This window comes from Drosophila busckii, chromosome 3L (genome assembly GCF_011750605.1).
Source record: "Drosophila busckii strain San Diego stock center, stock number 13000-0081.31 chromosome 3L, ASM1175060v1, whole genome shotgun sequence".
Classification (NCBI taxonomy): domain Eukaryota; kingdom Metazoa; phylum Arthropoda; class Insecta; order Diptera; family Drosophilidae; genus Drosophila; species Drosophila busckii.
Genome location: NC_046606.1, coordinates 10,350,782 through 10,373,466, shown reverse-complemented (window position 1 = coordinate 10,373,466; position 22,685 = coordinate 10,350,782). Strand labels below are relative to the sequence as shown.

The 22,685-nt window shown below is 34.4% G+C and overlaps 1 protein-coding gene across 1 annotated transcript; it reads left to right on the top strand.

The window, feature by feature from the left end:
- Window positions 1-625: 625 nt before the first annotated feature.
- Window positions 626-15,198, top strand: LOC108599900 (cell death protein hid). The gene is made up of 4 exons (XM_033293504.1): window positions 626-1,457; window positions 13,023-13,560; window positions 14,714-14,885; window positions 15,157-15,198. The coding sequence occupies exons 1-4, from the start codon at window positions 1,187-1,189 to the stop codon at window positions 15,196-15,198; spliced, it is 1,023 nt and encodes a 340-aa protein (XP_033149395.1). The 5' UTR covers window positions 626-1,186.
- The last annotated feature ends 7,487 nt before the right edge of the window (window positions 15,199-22,685 follow it).

The window sequence follows — 22,685 nt, the reverse complement described above, 5'->3', positions numbered from 1 at the left end:
TTTAATTGCTAAGAGCAGCAGCCGTAGCCTAAACTCTCGCTCTTTTTCGTATTTCGTTTTATGCTTTTTAGTATAATTCGCTGCTAGCAGCAGCAGCAGCAGAGCCCAAGAGCTCCCCAACAACAAGGCAGACGTTGCTGCCGCTGCTGCTGCAGTTGCGTTTTTTGTTTTGCTTTAACGTTCGCTGCGCTGCGCTGCTTTGTTGCTTTACCTGCTCAACAAGATCTTACACACACACACACACATGCAAGCATACACAGAGATAAATGTATTGAGCGCGCAGGCAGACAAGCCGCCTACTCACTCGCACTCTTGCGCGCTGAAGAGCGCAATGAGCTCGCTCAGTTTGTTGTTGTGTTTATTGTTTTTGTATTTTTTTTATTACTTTGTGTGCTCTTTGCTTTGTGACTGCGGCGTTGGCGGCAGCGTCGTTACTTGCTCCGCCTCCGCCGCCGCGTACCTGCAGTCGCCGTTGCGCTTGCATGTGCATGCAGTATAGGCCGCTCTGCCAGCGCTTCTCTCTCTCTCTCTCTCTCAGACACTGCGCTCTTAATTTTTCAGGCCGTTTTTTAATATCTTGGCGATACTTTGAACGTTCGCCCAGCTCAGTTCAGTTCAGTTCAGCCGCGAAGCGAGTAAGACGTGTTTTCTCCTCAGTCCACACACACACACACACACACACACAACACGAACAGCAAGTTGAAAATTCAAAATCGCAGTTTGAGTTTGTGACCAACACGTTCTCAAGTGCTTCGCGTTCTAAACTCAAATTCACAGAGTTCTGTTTGTGTTTTTAAATAATCAGCGCGAGCTTTATGAAAAATACGATACAAAAAAAAAAAGCGAATAAACTAAACAATTGCGACAAAGTGTATTAACAAAATTAATAGTATTAAAAATATATGCAACATACTTTGAGTGTAACAATTTCAAACGTAAAAAATGCTGCATTTTTTAATCTTCAAAATATTGCACAAGAAATACAAAATTAATTGAGTGTGCACGCCCTAAAAAGTGACAGCAGCAGCAGTAAAATAAACAATAAACGAAAAGCCGATAGAGCAGGACAAAAAACGTCCAAAAGCAACGAGCAGCAGCAGCAGCGACTAACGAAGCCAAGTAGAGATTTTCTATAAAGCTGCAACCCACACACACACACACACGCATACATACACACACATATAGCATGGCTGTGCCCTTTTTTCTGCCCGAGGATGGCGCCAATGACATTGCCTCGAGCTCATCGGCTGCCTCGGGCTCAACAACGGGCTCCACCTCATCGGGCTCATCGGATGGCGCCAGCAGCGTCGCCTCGCAGTCACCAAACACAACCACCTCGGGCACACAGACGCCAATGCAGTCGCCAATGCCCACAGATCAGGTGCTAATCGCACTCTATGAATGGTTCCAGCAGCATCATCATCAACGCCAATACAGCTACAATGCTAATCAGTCGGGTAAGTTTCTGCAGCAATAGCCTAAGACAAACTAAATGGGTCAGTTGTTTGAAGCCGCTAATTAACCAAGTTAACGCTGCTTGTTATTGTTATTGTCACCACTTGACAGCATTTCCTTTTTGTTGCTGCTGGTTTCACTTTTCAAGGTTGTTGACTCATTGCCCACTGTCGCGCTTATTTTGTATAGCATTTCATTTCATTTCATTTATTTTTTTTGTGTCTCGAGTCCTCATATTACAAACGCGATCGGTAACAGTGCAAAGAGAATGCAAATTCTGAAAGCTTGTTAACCACTTCAGACAGCAGTGCCGACAAATTGACAGTTGGTTAAGGGTGAGATCAGCAGTTCGAATGGAAATTCTTTAAAAATATATTACGAATTTTAAGTTAGCGAGCAAAACAATTAAATCGATAATATATAAAAAATTGGCAGATATTTTTTACATAAATAAATACAATCAAATCGAACATATATAAAAAATTAGCAGCTGTGAGCTAAAATTTCATCAATTATTGCTTCTGATAGAATAAAATTTAATGTTAGCAAGCAAAACAATCGAATCGAAAATATATAAAAAATTAGCAGCTAAAATTTCATCAATTATTGCTGCTCATAGAACAAACTCTTATATATTTTAGAAGAAATTAATATTTTGCCTCTGCTTAATGAGAAATTTTTCTACAGCTTGATGTAAAATTTTTGAGTTGTCAGTATAACTTCGTTACGATCGTTATAGCATGCAAAAATAAGTTTTAAAAAATAATATAGAAATTATTTCAGCAGCTATTTTGTCAATTGATTTGGAATTATCAGCATGAGCTCTTTTGATTATTATTTAGATTTTCATTAGCAAATCTTTCGCAGCTAAAATAATTTTTCAATAAAGGAAAAGTAACAAGTTTTTTTATATATATCAATAATTCTATGTGCCACAAATATCTTAAGAAATATATCTCTTGCCGTTTAAAAATAAGAGTTATCTGATATAGAATTGCTTTGAGCACAACTTAATATACTTTGCCATATATAACTTATTCACTTGATTAAGTTATATGCTATATCAATACAATTTCGCATTTGCCTGCAATACGATTAGTCAACAATGTGGCCAATTTAATGTAACAATCTATGCAGACTGTGTTCCAACCAATACACAGTCAAAAAGGTGGGCGTGTGCTCATAAAAAACAGCGCGCAGTTTAATTGGCACGCGCCAAAAAGCACGTCGAATGTCTTATTCGTATTGTGTATCCATTAGATATGTATCTGCTGTAGAGCCGAGGCTGACTGGCAATTGAGGCTGTGGCCAACAAGCCAAATTATTAAACGCCATTTGACCTTAGGCGCGAGCGGGCTCGGGCGGACTTAGTTTAGTGCATTAACGGTAGTTTAAATAGCTTTTTGAGTGTGGTCAGTAATTTTTTACAGTTTGCGGTTGTCGCTTGTCGTCGATTCTGAGCTGCGGTTTCTTTTATTTATAAAAGTGACTCATGCTTAGACTAAAGCTTATGATTTTATAATTGAAATCCAAACCAAATGCTTGTCAATGTTGCAATACTTGGCGTATACTTTATATGCTGCATAGCAAGTATACGCCGCCGCACTCGAGTACTTAATTTATCTAATAGTAACACATCCTTGTGTCAGCTATGTGAACAATGCTCTAAGCACTTGACAACAGCTCTTAGTTCTATATGGCTATAGAAATTTATTTTTCTGCGGCAGCATCTTCTGAAATGCCAACAACCCAAAAGCGCGCGCCCAACGCTTAGTCATCAGCAACCCCCAAGCTTGGCAACCCCCACCCACTTTGCTGAGCCTAAAACTCACCCTCAAAATTCCAGCGCCTAACAAAAGGTGCAATGACAGTGACCCCCGCTCAGTCTCTCACCAGCCGCAACTCTCTTTTGCTTTCGCCATTCGCATCATTCGCGCTCAAGCTGCGCTGCCAACAGCTGTTGCTGTTGCTGCTGCTGCTGTTGCTGCTGTTAGGCGTTGGCAGCGACGTCAACTGCGCTGTCGCACTTGACATTTTCCACCATTTTGTTTTGCTCAGCAACTTCGTAGTTTGCTAGCCGGAAATTCAATGCGGCGTCGCTGCCTACAGTAAACAGCAGCAAAGAGCCAAAGAGCAAAAACAAAAATGGCGGCAAACATGGCGTTGGCCTGTTCCTGTTCCTGCCAAGCTGCCTGACCTAGCAACAGCTGACAGCGCTGCGCAAATGCGAAGAGCACGAGAGAAAGAGAGAGAGAGAGAGAGAGCGAAGCGCTTGGCTTATTATCTCATTGCCAAGCTCTGAGTACAGCCTACACAACAACAAGAGCAGCAGCAGCAGCTCCGCATCCACTTTGTGGTTGAACCAAATGCAAATTTACTTTGAGCTGTTGCCAGGCCAGATTATACATATGTATGTATAGCTAGTTGCAGGTTTATGTGACGGAATGCGCAAATTCAAGATTTAAAAACAGATAACAAGCAATTTTTAAAACATATTTAAATTGAAGTTCATAACAAAATCAAATCTGCACAATATTTTTATAACCATTAAATCAAAAATTAATTTCTTTACTTTTTATGCCTATAAAAAAACCTTTGCTAAATTAAATAATAATTTTTTATGGAATAAATTGGCATCAGCTAAGCTTCGAACTTATCAAAAACGAATGAGCAATTTGCAAATTATAAAAAATGAAATGCACACAAAAATTTCTAAAATAAATAAAAATTTTTATAAGAATATTTAAAGCAAATTTATATACTGCTAAAAATTTGTATTAATAAATATAATGTATTGTCATATCCAAAAACGAAGCGCTGCTTATGTCAATATTTCATTAATGAATTTAAGTTTAAAAACAATTTAAAAGAAAAAAAAATAAATGTATTGTCATATCAAAAACGAATTCAAATATTTTTCATTAATTAATTTAGTCAAAAATTCAATATTTGATTCGAATACGCGTATTGTGCCGCAATTAGAAATAATACAATTTAAAATATAATCAAAATGCTCAAAATACAAATTATTAATAAATTTCATGTATTAAAAAAATATTTATTTTTACAAACAAAAACAATTTATAAATATGTACATACCTCATATTTAATTCAAATTCGCTTATGTTGCTGCAATTGAAAATTAAAAAATATAAATGTTAATCAAATTATTAATAAATTTTATGGTGTAAAAAAATATTTATTTTTAAAAATGCAATAAAATAATATGTATACACGTATTCGCACACGCATAAACGCATTTGATGCTTTGACTACGACTTTGCGTTTTGTTGCCAACGCTTTGTAATGTTTTCATTTTTTGCGCTTTGCATTTTACATTTAGCTTCGATGCAATGTTTTGTTGCTTGTCGCTTGTTCGTGATTTGGTTTTTGCATTGACCGTGAATTCGTTTGTCGCTCAGCCTCAGTCGCTTATGCAAATTGCTTGGCAGCATTAATTGCTGCATTCAACGTCTCTTTATGTTTAAGTTTGCTGCTGCGAGTTTGAGTTTGTGCCTCTAACTTTAAGAGTTGCCTATAAAGATTTTTGATGACCAAGGAATCTATCAGCACAGCTGCTGCCACACGTTGTGTGTGTGGCATGCAACAGAAATAACTTTTATGCTGCTGCTGCTGCTGCTGCTGCTTCACTAGTTTATAGCATAATTTTTTGTTGTATTTCTTTTCTGGGGCGTGGCAGCAGCTGTGCAGCAGCTTAAAGTTATTTTGTTTACAACTCATGTTCACACCATTCGGCGCAATGAACTTTTCGCATTTCAAGTTTAAATGCTCCGCAGCTAAAGATAAGCACAACTTGAAAAACAAAAAACACAAATAGGTGCATAAACTTGACACTTGGCCTAAGACACTGCACTAGCGGACTAGGCAAGTGCCTGGCTGTCTGGTCTGTGCTTGTCTAGTTGGCTTTTGATTAAGTCTCACACGTCTGAGCGGCCGTGCTAAATTGTTTGCACTGAACTGAACTTAGAAAGCGTAGAATAGACACAAAACTAGATGAGCGGGAGCAGCGTTGAAAACGTGCTCAAGTTTTTGTTATGAAATTGAGCCTAGACGACGACGACGACGTCGCAGCAGACAAAAGCTCGCTGAGCTCAGTGCCGTCGCTTGAGGCAAACAACAAGTGCAAAAGGATATAAATCAAAGGGAAGCAAACTAAGCGCAGGATGCGACAGCTACTTGTTATAATTGGCAACAGTCGCGCGCTCGTTTTTTCTGCAATTTATTGCCAACTGCATTTTATCATTAAAAAAAATCGCATTAGTCCAAAGCATTTAGCAGTTGATTAAAGCTGCACAGCCCCAGCCAAGCTGCAATTAACAACGTATACAAAAAAAATAAAAACTGCAACAATTAAACAATAAATGCATTTTTACAGATGAAACGCAATTAAAATAATTACAACGCAAAGAAAAAAATCATAATAATAATAAAAACTGCCGCCGCAGAAAAAAGCGGCAAACTGCACGTTTTAATAATGAAAATAATGTTTATATATATGCATATACTATATAAATAAATGAAATTGCAGCGGCAGACGCGTTGGCTTCGTTGACTGCATGCGTCAGACGCTTGACCATTCGACGCTAGCGTGTCGCTCTCTATGCCACCAAAGCTAAAGTCGCAGGCAGCGCTTTGCTGATTGCATAATTTACTAATCGGCTTCGATTGTTTATTGAAGAAGTTTGCGTGGCGTATGAGTAATATAATTGCCAGCCGTTGCACATAAATTATGCTAAAGCTCAGTTTATTTAAACTATAACTTTAATTGCTGTACACAGTAAGCAGTGGATAGAAACAACAGAGCAGCTTTTTGAAAAAGAGTAACAAGTCGTATACGCAATTTACTGTAGAGCTTATTAAAGCGCAAAAAACAATAAAAATATTGTTTTATCATTATAAACGATTTATATATTTTTATTATACATTAATGATTAGGGTCTGAGCTTTATTAATTTGTGCAAAATTAATTAAAAGAAAAAATATCAAATCAGTTAATTTATTTCAAAAATACATTTTTATATAAAACGTAGTTTTTTTTTTTTAATAAAATACAATTATGCTTCTATCTCAAAAATTAACTTTTAATGAAAAAGTGAGTCTAAAATTAAAATTCTAATAATAACATAATATTAAATTATTGCAATAACAAAATTGGCACAATATTGGTTTATCATTATATATTTTTATATAATAATGTTTAGGTTCTGAGCTTTATTCAAAATTAAAAATAAAAATAGCTGTGGTTGCAATTATTTATAAAAATATATTTTTTATAGCTTTGTATTTATTAATTTCATGTGCTAATTGCGGTTGACGCTGTCATTTAAACTGGAACTGAAACTGTCTTAAATTTCTAACAAAATAATTTTGAATATTTGATATAATTGGTTTAAAAATTAGTACATATAAATAAACATCTTGTGCTTAAAATATTTAAGTTTTAGTTAAATAAAATGAAGTATAAAGCTTGCTTGTCTAGCGTTTGCTGCTATAGAATGCTTACTGTAGTTTTAAAGCAAACAACGCACACATGTTCAATATATTTTTGCTTAACGCTTGACTGAAGCTCAGCGTGAGTGTCTCAGCGTTTTTCGCAAAATATGCAAAAGCCATTTGGGTTTAGAGCTTGGCAGCAGCTTCAGCTGGCCAAAATCAATAGATTTAACCAGCGCTACGCTTTATAGCCATGACGTTGGTCGTCTCTTTGCTTTCTTTTGTGCAAGAAATTGAAAAATTGCATTGATATATTGAGCATGCGAATTCTGCTTACCTAGACTACGTCGATGATAAGCGCTTGAGCTATTTACGAACATTTGTTTGTAGTTAGAAGCTTTGAGTTTGTGTTTGACATTCATAGATAAAATGTTTGCCTCATTCCTAAAAAATTGCTGTTGATTTTTAATAAGCAAAGCGACTGCAATTAAAGCAAACTAAAATGATAATTATATAACGCATACGCAGCGTAGACAACGAGCTCACTTTGTGGGGCACGCACGCTTAACCTTGCTGCATGCCGCTTGAGCTAAATTTATACAAATTGCATAGTTTAAAAAATTGTTTTAAATAACAAACTATTGTGCTTATAGTTCACAGCGTTAAGTAACTGTTTATTAAATTTAAAAGCATTTATCTCAACAAAGCGCTTCCTAATTCACTGACTTCAAATTGTTCCGCATGCCTAACAACATTTAATGAAATTCGAGCAAGAACTTTTACCTTTTTGGCTTTGCCATTGATTCATTAATAAGCGCAGCTGCTTAACTGTAAATTGCATTACATAAATGTCTAATTAATGCTACCAAAATTGGAAATTAACAATGGCAACTGCTTGACATTCAAGGCTCAGCCCAAATTGGTCTTAGCATTTGTCATATATGTGCCGATAGCTTTGAACTTGTTGAAATTTCCTGTAACTCAAAAATCAGCTACTCATGTCTAAGCGCTTATTGGGCTTACAAATTGTACCGTTAGCTGACAGCCTTGTGTAATTCAAAGCGACATCGTGACGAGACAACTCAAAACGCCTTAAAAAGTTAAGCGACGTGTGTGGGCGCGTTTCAGACTCAACTGTGAGTAAGCAGATGAGTTGAACTGTTGAGGTGAAGCGGGGTGGGGGCATTTTGTAATGCCAAATTTTCGAAATTTATTTTGTCTCGAGTTGCTGCTGAGCGGTCAAGCTGTCAGTTAAAATTGTTGTTGCTGCTGCTGCTGCTGCTGCTTGTGGTTGCAGCTACTTGAAACCATCAATAAATGTCAGCTGGGCTCAGGTGACAGCTAACAAGCCAAAAAATGTTGCATGTTTTGGAATTACTTAGAATTGCAGGCGCACAGCTTTTAAATCAATGCAAATTTATATAAAAAATTTTATGTAAACATTCATTTGAGTTTAATAAATCATTTTTTATTCCTTTAAATTTCTAAATAATCCTCAGTTTTATATTGATTAATTTGAAATTAATTAATGCAGCTTGCTTACTATAATTTAAAATTAAACACAGCAACATAAAAAATATTATAAAATGTGCTGCATATAGTAGAAAATATAATAAACAAAAATAGCTTGAAGGACTCAGTTAATTCTCAGTCACAATTATAAATAAATATAATAAATTATAAATATATAAGAATATATAATAAACAATAATATATTAATTAATTAACAATTATAAATAAATAAAAGCAATTATAAATAAATTTAAAGCAACTCTAGCAGCAGCTTTAATTGCTTATATTTTACACTAAAAAATAATAAAAAAAATAATTATGTCATTTATGGCTCTAGTTAAACAGAAATGTTTGTAAGCTACAATTATAAACAAATAAAATGAACTTAAAGCAGCTCAAGCTTTGCTTTTATTTCATGCTTCAAAGCAAGAGAGATTTATATATAATATATATAAATATTTATACAAGTCTTAGTTAGTTTCAAAATGCAAGTTGCATTTATATTTATTTATAGAAATTGATTAAACTTCAATTAAAATTTATCTAAATTACTAACGTAATTTTTAGCTTTTATACTTGCAATATTTACTTGTATTACTTGTATATATTAATTACTATTATGCCCAATCTTTAAACTATAACAACCTTCTGTTCATAATTTAATGCTGATGAGTCAATCGATAGTCTCAGTTACAAACTTAATTTGTAATTTAGTCTAACCTTCCTGCTCATTAAACACTCGATTAGCATACAAAGATTTAGCAGCTAAAGTATCTTACAGATACTTACTCGTGCATTGAAATCTTGTTGCACAAATTCGATTTTGAAGTTGCTGCCATTGCTATTGTTGTTGTTGTTGTTGTTGCTGTTTGAGGCAACTACAAGGCCATAATGAGCATATGCTGCGACTCTGACGGCGCAACCTCTGGGCCTGACATGTAATCAACTAGCAAACTGCATAAGCTACATTTGTGTGTGTGTGTGTGTGGAACGTTGTTCTGTTCTTTTGTGGCAAGCAAAGCGTAACACACACACACACACACACTTAGACATAGCAACATTTTATGCATTTTGTCTGAGTTGATTTTTCCTCAGGCCTCGTCGGCGTGCAAATTGTTCTTGAGCTTTGGCGTTCTGCTTAGTTTAACTTGCTGCACTGCGCTTTGTTTTATTTTATTTTTTATTTTTTTGTTTGCCTGATTGATGTTTGTCAGCTGTGCTGGCTGCTGTTGGCCTTAACAACAATTGTTGCAACAGACACAAATATCAAGCTGCAACTAAGCAAAATTAAAGTAAATTATAAGCACACACACACACACACCTCACACACACACATGCATAAATAATTGTTGCAGCTACAGCTGTGAGAAGCTTCATCAGCGCCAGGCTGCATAATTCAATTAAACATTTGTCGCCTGGGCTATGCTTAAAGTAAACAAATGCAGCAGCAGCAAAATGGCAAACAATTGGTCACGTTTCGTCACCAGCAACAAAAGCAATAATAAATATTATAGCATAAACAGCTACAAATACAACAACAGCAATTACAACAATAATAAATACAACAACAATATATATTAGGACGAATAGTACAACAACTACAACAATAAAAAATAACTATAAGAACGAATAGCACAAGAATAAAAACAACAACAAAAACAAGTACTACAACAACAACTATAACAATTACTACTACAAAAAATACAACAACAAAAAATATTATTACAACCAATACTACAACAACTTATACAACAAATACTACAACAAATATAACAACAACTACTACTGCAACAAATAATTAAGCAACAACAACTTCTAATACAACAAATACTACAACAACAATAAATACTTCATTAAATACTACACCAAGAAATGCAACAACAAGTACTAAAGTAAATACTACAACAACAACAACTTATGCAACAAATAATGCACCAAAAACTACTACAACAATAACAAGAACTACTACTTCAAAAAATACTACAACAACAAATACTAGAACAACCATTTACTACAACAATTACTACTACAAAAATGCAACAAATATTACAACAACAAAAACTACAAGAACTACTTCTACAACAACAACTACTATAACAAATACTACAAAATATTCTACAACAACAACCATTACTACAACAACAAATACTACAAAATATTCTACAACAACCATTACTACAACAACAAATACTACAGCAACAGCAAAAAATACTACAATAACTACTAGCAACAAATACTGAAAATGCGAATGCGCCACATGCAACGATAAAACAACTACTACAACAACAACAAATACTACAACAACTACTACAACAACAAATACTACAATAAATACTACAACAACAACAACTACTATAATAAATACTACAGCAAGAACTTATACAACAAATACTACAACAACAAATACTATAATAAATACTACAACAAATACTACAAGAACAATTACTACAACTATTACAAAAACTACTACAACAACAACAATAGCAACAAATACTACAACAACTACTACAACAAATTCTACAACAACTATTTCAACACTTACACCAACAACAACAACTTGACCAAACAGTACAACATCATTTACTACAACAAATACAACAACAATAACTAGTGCAACAAAAATTACAACATCTAGCGTATAAATAAACAATAAATGCACTAGCAACAACTACTGCAACATTATCTACAACAATAGCAAAATGCAACGCCCGCATTGGCAGCGAAACACATAAAACCGAAACAATAAAAACAGCAACATATTTAAATTTGCTAAACTTAAGTTTTTATAGCTGCAGTTGGAACACAAAAAGTGATTTCTTAACAACACAACAAACTGTGTTTTAATATTTTAATAATAATAAGTTTGCGATTTCTTCAAGTCACAGGCATGTGCAGCAGTGAAGCGAGCAGCGAGCGCATCTTACAGATACGTAAATTTAATGCCCACATGCTCATATGCAAATGCAATTTTAACACTTGGCAAACAATTTTCCACACAATTTGCAATTAGCAGTAACATTTCGAATGCGCTGCACTCTCATCATAGAATAATGGCCTGAGCCACTAGCACCAGCAGCTACATAGTAAGCCAGCCAGCCAGCTAGCCACATTGCTTTATGGCTGCTTATATAAGCGACTGCAAAAGATACAGCAGCGGGGCCAGGTAATGATGCCTGACTTGGACTTGCTGCGCTTGCTGGCTGATTTTTCAAGGTTAGCACAGACGACGACGACGACGCTGGAACACGTGATAGTGCAGCCTAAGGCAGGCAGCTGCTGCTGGCAAACTAGTTTCAAATGGCATAAAATGTATCTGTAAGATACACAAGGAGTGGCGCTTACTTGGCAGCGCAATTAACCAAAAAGATTTTTGCAGTTGCAACAGCTGCTCAATTCGAGTTCAAGGCTAATGGGTCAAGTCATTCAGTTGCCCGCAGGTTGACGTCAACTGTCCACTGGCCCAACTGTCAACTGGGCCCAAACAATGGGCTCGCTCAGCAATTAGCTTGCTTGAGAGCGAACTGAGACATTAACGTTTGGCCCTGTCGTGCGATTTGTATAAATTTAGCATTACAATCAATCATTTGTCGCTGGCTAAATTGCATGCTAAGTAAATAAACATTAGGAATTCATGCAACAGTTGCCTACAAATGTATGCGCATAACAAGTGGCCAACGCGCTTTGTCGCTGTCGCTGCATCTAATGCGCATGAGTTGGCAAAAAATACAAAACTGAGAAGAAAAAAAATCAATTCGTTGCATAAATAATGTTACACAAACTTTTGTTAAGTGAAGTTCAGCGCTGCAGCTTTTAGCTAGCATAATAAAAAAAGCAGTAAGACGCATAAAAGTTGCAGATACACTTTGTTATTGTGCAAAAGCATAACAAAGAACAAAAGTAATTTAATTTTAATTTTTTAGAATTTTTAGTTAACGTAAATTGTTTTTTTTTTTTATTTGCGCTAGAGTGGGTAGCAAACAAATTTTCAAAATTATAAGAAAATATGCTGCTGCAATAGCAGAAGCTACATAACAAATTTGGTTGCTTTAGCTTTAATAGTTTCTGAGTTATCGTTGCTCATACAGTCAGACGAATAGACAAACACTGCTAAAAAATGTTAAGAATTATAAAAGAATGTGCTGCTGCAATAGCAGAAGCTACATACAACATTTGGTAGCTCTAGCTCTTCTAATCTCTGAGTTATCGCTGCTCATACAGTCGGACGAACAGACGAACATTGCTTAAACGACTCAGTTGGTTTTGCTTTCAAAAATATATACACTATATTTATGTTACATAATTGCTACACAACTTCAGCATACCCTTTTGCAGCTTTTATTAAAACAAAGTGTATAAGCAAAGATAAAAACGCTGCCGCTGCAGTCACTGCAGGGCTACCTGATGATTTTATGATCAGTTTTTATGCACTCACTCATTGAGATAATTTATTAACTCAATATATTTTTTTTTTTATAGTTGCCGCCAGGCGCTAAGTGGCAGCCACAATGACTGACCTTAGTAGCTTCCCTACATTGTTGTCGCCGGCCATTGACGCAGCTTTGTTTTGCCAACTGACTAAGTGATCTGATCTTTCATTTCAGCGCCGCAGATATTCCAGTACCCGCCACCGCCCAGCCCCTCATGCTCGATGGCCCAGTCGCCTGGCTATGCGAGCGGCGATGTTTTCTTTGCCCACATGCCCGGACACATGCCGCTGCCGCCGCCGCCGCCGCGCACGCCGCGCACCAGCGTCAGCTTCGCCGCCGGCGATGAACACAACTTTTTCCGGCACTCGTATCCGGCGCCATCGACACCGCAGCCAATGCCAGCGCCGCAGTCGGCGCCGCCGCTGCATTATAGCCACAGCTATCCGCAGCAGTCGCCGCACATGATGCCGCATCATCACTCCTTTGGCCTGCCGCCCCCAGCCAGCGCCTACTATGCCAACTATACGCCGCCACCCACGCCGAACACCGCCAACGCCTCCACCTCCTCCTCCAGCTCCAGTTCAGCAGCAGCCACCGGCGGCGGCGTGCCCTTTGGCTGGCACATGTATGGCCACAACCTGGCGTCGACGCCGCTGGCGCCAGCTGCGCCCAAGATGCGTCTGCAGCGCAGTCAATCCGATGCAGCCAGACGGTAAGTTAATGACCCAGCCACAGCCCAAACAAACATGTGCGAATTCTAATGCAAATTCTAATGCAAACTGCAGTCACTCAGTAAAGTCTAGCAAAATATTAAAACCTATAGATTTGATAATAGAAATATATAAAATAATAAAGCCTTTTCCATTTGGAGGCACATTTTATATAAAAATATATAATTAAATTTGATTTTTTTAATTTAAATTAATTTATTTGTAGACATACGTGATGTTCACAATGCAGAAGAAAATCGAAAAAGTTTGGCAAATGCAATCAAGGCCTGTTGTTGTATGCGATTATTATTATTATTATTTCCCAGCAGACAGCAACAGCAACAACAACAACAGCAGAAATTTTTGGTATCGATGGCTGTGCCAAGTGATTGACTTGTGATTGACTCTGACTGAAATATGGCCCAGCAAACAGTTTAAAAGGGATCAAGTCGCCAGGGCAATTATTTTTTTTTTTTGTCAATAAAAAATATTTATTTACTAACTTACTAACTGCAACATGTTGCCGAGTCTGCGCACTTGTCTTTATTCAAATAAGGGAGAGGTAAGCTTTAATTGGATTTTTTATTTTATATGAAACACTGTGCAGTTACGTTTTTTTAATATAAATATTATTTTATATTTCATAATGTTTAATTTAATACATATTTCCAACAAATTTGGCAAATTTTCTATTTTTTTTTAAATTCAAATATGTACAAATATTAATTGGATTTTTTATTTTATATGAAACACTGTGCAGTTCTTTTTTCAGTTTATTAATATTATTTTTATATTTTAATGTTTGTTATTTAATACATATTTCCATCAATTTGCCAAATTCTTATATATTTTTTAATTCTTGTTGAGCAATTTTAATTGGATATTTTTTTTGTAATTTGCTACATTGATCATTTTACAATGCAATTTGTTTTGTTGATAATTTATATATAAATTGCAAACAAGGAAATAATTTCACATTATTCACAAAATAAACTCTTTATAAATATAACTCTTTGTCGTATATAAATATTTGCCTGAGCTATATAATATATGATTTCATTCATATTTTGCTGAGCTGCGATAAGCAAACTTAATATTTACTGATTGAATAAGTAAATGAGTCAACTAATGTGCCCACTCTCTAACAATTTATAGCAAGCGCTTGACCTCAACGGGCGAGGATGAGCGAGAGTATCAAAGTGATCATGAGACCAGCTGGGATGAGCTAGACGATCGCTATGAGAATTTTTCAGCTGGACGCGAGCGTTTGCAAGAGTTTAGCGGACGCATACCGCCGCGCAAGAAGAAGAGCAGCAATGCATGCGCTAAGCAGCAGCAGCAGCAACATTGAGAACAAGCAACAACAGCAGCAGTCGCAGCAACAGTCGGAGCAGCAACGCGAGCAACAGGCGGAGCAGAAGGTAAGAATATGAAAAAATATAATTCCAGCTGTGAGTTCATTAACTTACGACTGCCTGCCACGGCATGTGGCACGTGCACGCAGCATTTATTCAAAAGATCAACTAGCTAAAACATGCAACTAAAAATAGTCAAATAGCTTTGGCAATGACAAATTGCTACAAACAGCAGCAGCAGCCAACAGCAGCAGCAGCAGCAGCAGCAACTCGCTAGAGGTTTGAAGTTGCGTATAAAATGCAAAATGTGCTGCTTGCTCTTGTTGTTTTTGTTGTTGTTGCGTAGAACTTTGCACATGCTAAAAGTGTGATAAAAATTAATTGCGCAGCGCTGCCTTAGCTTGCCCCCCCAGCCCCAGCCCACTCCTTAGTTACTTCGGCATCGCTGCTGCTGCTGCTTTATGTTAATCGAGGCGCAAGTGTCGTTCCCATTTCCCGCTCCAGCTGCCTGCGCCAGTAGTTTAGTCAGTCAAAGAGTCAAGCCTTTGTCAGCTGTCGCTACTATAAAGTTGCTATATGTATATATACGCTATATACTATTCACTACTTTGCATTGTGACAAAAACTCTGTGCGCACTTTTATTTATTTGAATTACATTTTCTTCGGATTTTGTTTCAATTTGCTTTTTTTCGCCTGCGCAATTAAAGAAAACGCAACCTTCAAGACATTCAATCGCATGACACAGCCGCTGATTGCTCATGCTCATGCATATATATGTGTATATATATAAAAGCGCAAGTGTAACTGCCTTATCTTTAATTTGGAGGCCTGCATTGCGCTTGGGGAAGCTGAGTGAGGCTTATCGGAAATGCGCTTTATTGGGATCGTGAGAAAATTATGCACAATCTAAGCAGAGAGACCATATAGACTATATACTATAGCCTATATGTATGTCATTAAAGACACAGAGCACAGGCTGCTATCAGTGCAATTGAATGCTGTGTGAATTACAGTAGCTGCTGCTTAAGTGTGAACAATTAGTTGGCCTTATAGGAAATATAAGTGAAATTAAATTTAAACATTTGGTAGGTGAACAAAGTTTCTAAAATATTATAGCAAAATTCTAATATACATAAAATTCTAAGAATATTTAAAATAGAAGCAATATACTTATATGAATCTTAGGAATTTTAATGGATTTGATAGGTGAACAAAGTTTAAAACTACTATACTAGCTACTATACGCAGAATTCTGAGAATATTTCCCATAAGAGAAGTAATATTTAATACAATTATAGTTTAATATATTTTTTAACATTTTTTTGAGAGCGTCTTGATCGTTTGAGCAAAATTTCTAAACAATAAATTTCCGAATTTTTGCTAAGAAGGGTTTTTTTTATTTCAACTTGCTAAAATTGTGGGTCATATAAGAATTTTTTATATAATAAATATTTTTCTAAGATGTCATCAATTTATTAAGATCACCAATTCACTTGATTTGTTTTTAATTCTAAGATAATTATCAGAAATTCGAATATATAAAATTTCTTAAATACATTTTGGGCTACTATTTAAAGTTTTCATTTAATATATATTATTTACACACTCTAATGCTCTAGGCACTAAATTCAACAATATTCGCTTGCTTTGTTTTTTATGCTAAAATAATTAACTGAAATTCGATTAATTTAACTATAATTCTTCAACAACAAACGTTGCTAAATTCACTGCGCTCTTTTTACTGCTCAAAACAGCAACAAATATGAAAATATTTGAACATGTGTCCGAAAAATAGAACGAAAACCTGTTACTAGAAATTAGCATAATAAATTTGTTTGGCCATTTACACTTGCCACAAAGCGCATGCAACGAACTGTAAATTGTTGCACAAATAATGAAATTGTGAATTATTGCTTTGACTTTGGTAAATAATTATGCTATTGACCAGACATTGACCGCCTATTTGGGTTTACGAGTCAATGAGTACGCGCAGCGAGGGTGGTTTGAGTGCTTGTGGTCAGTTCAGCTGGGCGGGGGGTGGTGTTCGACAGTTTGATAATAAATAAACACATTATGCACAGCACATTGAATTGTTTAATAATATTTTATCTTTTGTTACTCATTTTAGCAACCGCAAAGCTTCACCTGGCCCACTGTAGTCACCGTATTCGTGCTTGCCATGGGATGTGGATTTTTTGCAGCGCGATGAGTGCCAAAAAAAAAAGGAGCAGCAACAACAACAATAATTAATTAATTATATAATTCACTTAATATATAAGTTCAGCGTGTACAACGAATTTATTCGCATAAAGTCAAGTAAATACTTAACGGAAACTGCATTAGGTTTAATGTACAGTTAAGCAGGTTGACGGGACACAAGAACAATATGAATATAAACATATATATTTTGCATTTGTATACACACAAATTCTCCAAGCTATGGCTCAAAGAAAATAATTGTAAAAATTCAAACTAAAGCAAACTGTTGGACTGGCTAAAAACTTAAAAAACGAAACGAAATATTTTTGCTACTATCATTTTGGCTACACATATTTTTATCAAGTAACTTTTACTGCCATTTTGCATACCCGCCTTGGATACAACAATTTGTTGTTGCTTTGAATATTTGAATTTTGCATTTAGCTTTGCATTTCGTAACTGCTTCCATTATCTATATATATATATTAATTGTATATTTAATTGTTTGTCTAACAACAACATAAACAACAATTTTCAACGTCTTCGATTTGTAATTTCAATTACATTTTAATTATATTTTCTATACACAAGCTGTTGCTTTAAATTAGTAAAATTTTAACATACAATATGTTTAGCTTTAATTGTTATAACACACAAAAAGAGAAAAAAAATAATAATTACATATGTATATAGTTTATATGCCATTTTTGTGATGAATTTATGTCTATGGTTTATTTGATTGATACACACACACACACAATGTTTTTAGTTAAATTTCGTTTAGTGCTTAAGCAGCGTTTATTATTCAAATTGGTCTCACAATTTAGTTTTTAAGCAAAGTGCTGATGAAATTTGCATTTTATGTTTTGTTGAAAATTTGCCAAAGCTTGCAGCGCAACAACATTTAAAACATTGAATGATCTCTTAACTGGAAATTTATGTCAAAACAACGATTAACACTCAATTGATCTCCGCAGCTAGCCAAAGTCAAAAAAGTCAATAAAAAAATGCAGCAAAGTAGCCACAAAAAAAATTTCACAAGCCTTGGCAAATTTTCGTAGCATATTTGTTAAATTTCTTGGCACGTAACATTGGTCAGCAAAATTGCAAGAAAAAAAAACTCACAAAAAAAGCAACAAAAAAAAAAAAAAACAATTCCCAAAAATCGCATTGATCTCATGGATTTTTTTTAAATCGTTTACAATCACAACAATTTTTTTTTTTTACTTGCATTAAACGCGCCAATAAAAAATTCTTGTGTAAATTAGACATAATTATAAATAATAGCTGTAAAAGTCTAGCGTTAGTTCAGTTCAGCGCCAAGCGTTTTAGTTTACAGTTTTTGTTAGTTTATAAAGTTTTCAGCTTGTCACTTGACACAAATTTAAGTACGCCTGTATATAGCGCAATATACAAAAACATTATAATTTGTATTTTATGCTAAGTTACAATTTCATTTCAATTATAAAACGGACACTAGTTAACATAATCAAGCAGCAAGTACAGCAAAAGTAGCAAAAATTTATTTCTATTATTTTGTAAAACTAACATACACTTATATACATACATACATACACATACACTACATTTATAAAAATGCAAATCGCAAAAAAAAAACACAAACAAATCTATGAAAAAATTCTTGTAAATTTTTGTCAAATGAACCAAACACGCAAAAAATTTGTCATACCAACAATGTCGAATGCGCTGGTTCATTGTAATTAGTTTTCACAATGATCTCGGTAAAGTTTTGTGGCCGTGCACCAGCAAGTCTAGCAAAGGATTTGAGGGTTGCCATAAACTGAAGCAAGGCAGAAAAACCAACAGTTAAAATTTAAACAAACAAAAAAACAGCAAAGTAAAGCAAAGCAGCAGCAGCAATTTGGTTTATTTTATTGTTTTTAATAATTGTATTCAATTGACTTCCGTTTTTTTTTTTAAATTAAGTTATTTTTGTATATAGCGCAGAAAATTATATCAATTGCCATTTTTGTATAGATTTTTTTTTTGGTGCCAAAATAGTGAACATGTGTGTTTTGAATGCGCTGCAAAAATAATAAATATAAATATTTGAAAGCTGCGATCAACACATATTAAAGTTAAGTTCAACTTAAGTTCAATCATCAGTAGCCATAAGTTCCAACAATTAATTTTCTTTCTTGTACATTTTTTATTATAATATGCTGTAATATTTTTAATATATCTACATTACATATATCAAATATCATTATGATCTCATGAATATGTTCATAAGACAAGCGTACATATGTAAATGAAATAAACAGGCATTATATTATATACATAAATGTAAGAAGCATTATAAAGAAATATATACATAAAATCAAAAATATAAATCAAATGTTTTGCATCAAGTGGGTCGAGCAGTTAACTTCAGTCTAACTTTTGTTATAAGCTAGTTAACTTTCTATTTTTAACATTCTATTTACGCACAGCAAGCACAACGCACTGAATTTACAAAATTATTTTACAAAAGTTTGTATATTTTTTATTAAACAATTATGAATACACCAAATAAAACTGTAGTCGGCTGCGTAATCAAAGCGTTAATAAGACTACAACGTGGCAATACAAATTTTGTGCCTGTGAACCAAATTGTTGGCCAGGTGAAACGCGAGTTACATAGAAATTATATTAGCAAAGCGCTTGACACTTCTGTGCGCAAAACTTTGGGCAGCTTAACAAAAATTGGGCAAGTTGTGCGTTCGAATAATAATAGATATGCCTTACGACAAGTGATCCCAGCTGCAGGCAGCGTAAGTAATAAATATATGCATTTAATACATTTAACTAACTATATAAACAGCCCAAGCGTTTAAGCACTACGACCAGGCCCAAAAAATCTGTGAAAAATATTCTGAAGCCAAAACCAAGTCGTATACCATGCAAATTTATATGCCAGCATATGCACAGCTATTTACTTGATCTGCTTAAACCTGAAAATAAACCAGCAGCAAGCCCAATAGAAGCAAATGATCCAGCAGTAATTCCATTCGAAAAGCAACAAAAAATGGAAATACCAGAAATTGAAACTAGAAATTGGAAATTTAACTCGCCAATTTCTTTGCTTAATATGCAATCCATGGAAGATATCACTAATTAAAATTGCTCTTCGGCTGTTTGATCGAACATGTCCATCAAACATGTTAGCTTATACTAAGCGTAGCATACTTTTTAGCAATATTTTATTACAGCTCTGCAGTAAACATATATCAATAAAATCATTTTAATATAATAACAGTGATATAACTGATAACAAGCTTAAGATAAAACGCATTTTTCTTAAATTAAATAAAAATGTCTTGACGCTCTTCAGCTTATGCATGCCTAAAAGTAGGCAGCAAGCTGTTATAATTTATATACACTTTGTTTTGATGGTAGAATATGTTAAGGGGTATCTTAAAGTTGTGTATGTATAAACAGAAAAGAATTATTGAATTTATTAAATTAAATTTATACATTTTGTGAAGAGAATAAAATAAAGATAAAATAAAATTATGGCAGACAATTATATATTACACATTAATAAGAAGGAAAAAAAATTAGTTTTTGATCAGGAAAAAATATTTATTTTATTCGAACAAGTGTAGCTTTGCCTGCTGTATATTTAAATATTATTTATTTATTTATGCAGAATTATTTAAAATAAAATGTTCATTAAAAAGAAACGACTTTATGCATAAATTTATTTATTTAATATTTAATATGAACAGTCTAGATTAAGTGTTCATAAAAGAATTAATATAAAGAATCTTATATTCTCGCAACTGTTATTTTGCAGAGCTATTTATAAAATATCTGCTCAGCTTATAGATGATTAAGCATCATAGAAGTGATCTGGGCATAATTCGATATGCGCTTAAGCAATTTATTGAATACATTATTTTTCATAAATAAATAAATAAAATGCAATGCAAAAGACAATATATTCAAAATATGAAATATTTATGGAAAAAGTGTAACTTTGCTACTGTGTGTTTAAATATTTTTATTTATTTATGACAGTCAAAAGTATTTAACATAAAATGTTTTTTAAAAAGAAATTATACATTAATTGATTTATTTAATATGTGCTATGCAGAGTCTAGATTAATAAGTATTCGTTAAATACATACTATAATGTATACTATATACCAGCTGCTGATATTTTGCAGATATGAATGTATATTCAGCTAATAGACTATTAATCATTATAGAATAGATCTGAGCATAGTTCGATATGCGCTTAAGCAATTTATTGAATACATTTTTTTAGTGAAGAAAATAAATAAATATTCAAAATATGAATATGCAACCCTTGTTAACTCAACTAGTTTTGTAGGCTTGTGGTGGTGGCTGCTGCTGCTGCTGCTGTTGGCCACTTAACCACCAAATTATGCGATTTGTAGTCATTGTGGTCGCGGATTAAATACTCATAATTGCCGTAAAGCAGGCACGCGACTTCGTAACAGGATACGGGATACGTTGGCATGTCACACACAAATATGATATGTTATTAACGGCTTAGACAGGCGACGAACAACAGTTATGGCAATTATTATAGTCTACCTGGAACGGACCGACACGCCGGCACGACCTGACGTCCGTTTCCGTCTGCAGCTGTCAATCAAAATCGAGCCCAGTAAATTGCTGGTTTATTTAATTTGAATTGCGTTTGCCGAAAGCCGAACTGAATCTTGAAACTGAAACTGAAACTGCGCTGAAGCGTGTGCAGCTCTCTGATTTGGTTGACTGAGTATCGTGAGCTGCAACTAATTTGACATTTGAGCGTTAGCGCGTGTCTCATTGTCCACGTCAAAGGGCTGGCCGTGAAAGCTTACAAGTTATTCAATTAAATTTAAGCTAAAGCTAAACGCATAGAGAACATATAGAGAGCGAGTGGGAGCGCTCATGCCAAGCTGCGACTAGTTTATGATAATTACTTTTTGGTTCAACACCTGCCAGGCGGCAAAATGGGTGCACACACTCGTTACATTGCCTATTTTATTATCAGCCCCCCCTACACATTCTAACCGCAAGCTGTAAAATACCCAAACTCCCAATAATATAATGTGAAGCCTTTCAAAACGAGCAGCATTAAGTTTAATGAGAACTTAAAGTGTTGGGCGTATGCAAATTTAGTTACAGCTGCTAGAAAATTATAAAAAATACTATATATATATATATGTATATAGAAAATTATAATAAATACTTTATACTATACTATATTATATACTATGTATACAAAAAATATATTTTTAAAAACTTAGTTACCTTTATATATGTTAATCAATATATTAATACTGATTTATGAGCAGCTGCGAACTGAATTAAATGCTGTGAATTTTAGTTACTTAATTTACTTTGAACAGGGTATAAAAATATAAACAATTTAGTAGTACACAATATATTGAAAGCAAATATTAGGGATATCTATAATAAATACTATACAATACTTTGCGTTTTTCTACTAAAATCAATAAATTAAATTCAAATTTGCAATAATATATGTCATTTAATATATTTATGAGTAAAATTATGCTGAGCTTCGAATCCTTAAGCAACTATTAGTTTC